The sequence below is a fragment of the Penaeus monodon genome, chromosome 24 (genome assembly GCF_015228065.2).
Source record: "Penaeus monodon isolate SGIC_2016 chromosome 24, NSTDA_Pmon_1, whole genome shotgun sequence".
NCBI lineage: Eukaryota > Metazoa > Arthropoda > Malacostraca > Decapoda > Penaeidae > Penaeus > Penaeus monodon.
Genome location: NC_051409.1, coordinates 8,516,461 through 8,517,233, shown reverse-complemented (window position 1 = coordinate 8,517,233; position 773 = coordinate 8,516,461). Strand labels below are relative to the sequence as shown.

Sequence of the window (773 nt, the reverse complement as noted above, 5' to 3'; positions counted from 1 at the left end):
TACACACATATACACTCACTACTGCGTGTCGGTGGTGCCGGCCGTGCCCCTCGCCGCGGCGTACACAACGATGATGAGAGCGGGCGCCCCCCACCCCAGCAGGTAGAACCACTTCATGAGGCGGTCCTCGGCGACGAAGGCCACCATCAGGAGCATGTGCAGGTACAGGCCCTCGGAGAACATCCAGTAGTAGCTCGAGACGAGGAAGTACTGGACGAGGATGTGCAGGATCTGGCAGCCGATCTGGTGGGGGGGAAGGGGAGAGCGTGGGTGAAAAGGGGTGGAGGAGAGAGAGTGTGGGGGAGGGGGAGGGGAGAGCGTGGGTGAAGGGGTTGGGAAAGCGTGGGGAGAGGGGGAGGTGGGGAAGAGAGGGCATGGGTGAAGGAGGGAGGGGAGGCGAGAGCTTGGGGAAGGGGGGAGGGGGGAAGCGATAGCATGGGTTAAGAAGGGAGGCGGAAGCATGGGTGGAGGGGAGAGCGTGAGTGAAGAGGAAAGGATAGGCGAGAGCAGGGTGGGGGGAGGCGAGAGCATGGGGGGGAGGGAGGCGAGAGCATGGGGGGGAGGGAGGCGAGAGCATGGGGGGGAGGGAGGCGAGAGCATGGGGGGGAGGGAGGCGAGAGCATGGGGGAGGGAGGCGAGAGCAGGGTGGGGGGAGGCGAGAGCATGGGGGGGAGGGAGGCGAGAGCATGGGGGGAGAGCGGAGGAGAGAGCAGTGGGGGGAGGGACGCGAGAGCAGGGTGGGGAGGGAGGCGAGAGCTGGGGGGGGGAGGCGA

The 773-nt window shown here is 66.9% G+C and overlaps 1 protein-coding gene across 1 annotated transcript in view; it reads right to left on the bottom strand.

Moving 5' to 3' along the window:
• The window catches only part of LOC119588836 (calcitonin gene-related peptide type 1 receptor-like), a 6,562-nt gene that overhangs the window by 3,321 nt on the left and 2,468 nt on the right, over positions 1-773 (bottom strand). Inside the window, exon 2 of the mRNA XM_037937476.1 lies at positions 20-243. Within this exon, the coding sequence (XP_037793404.1) occupies positions 20-243 (224 nt within the window). The remainder of the gene's footprint in view (positions 1-19; positions 244-773) is intronic.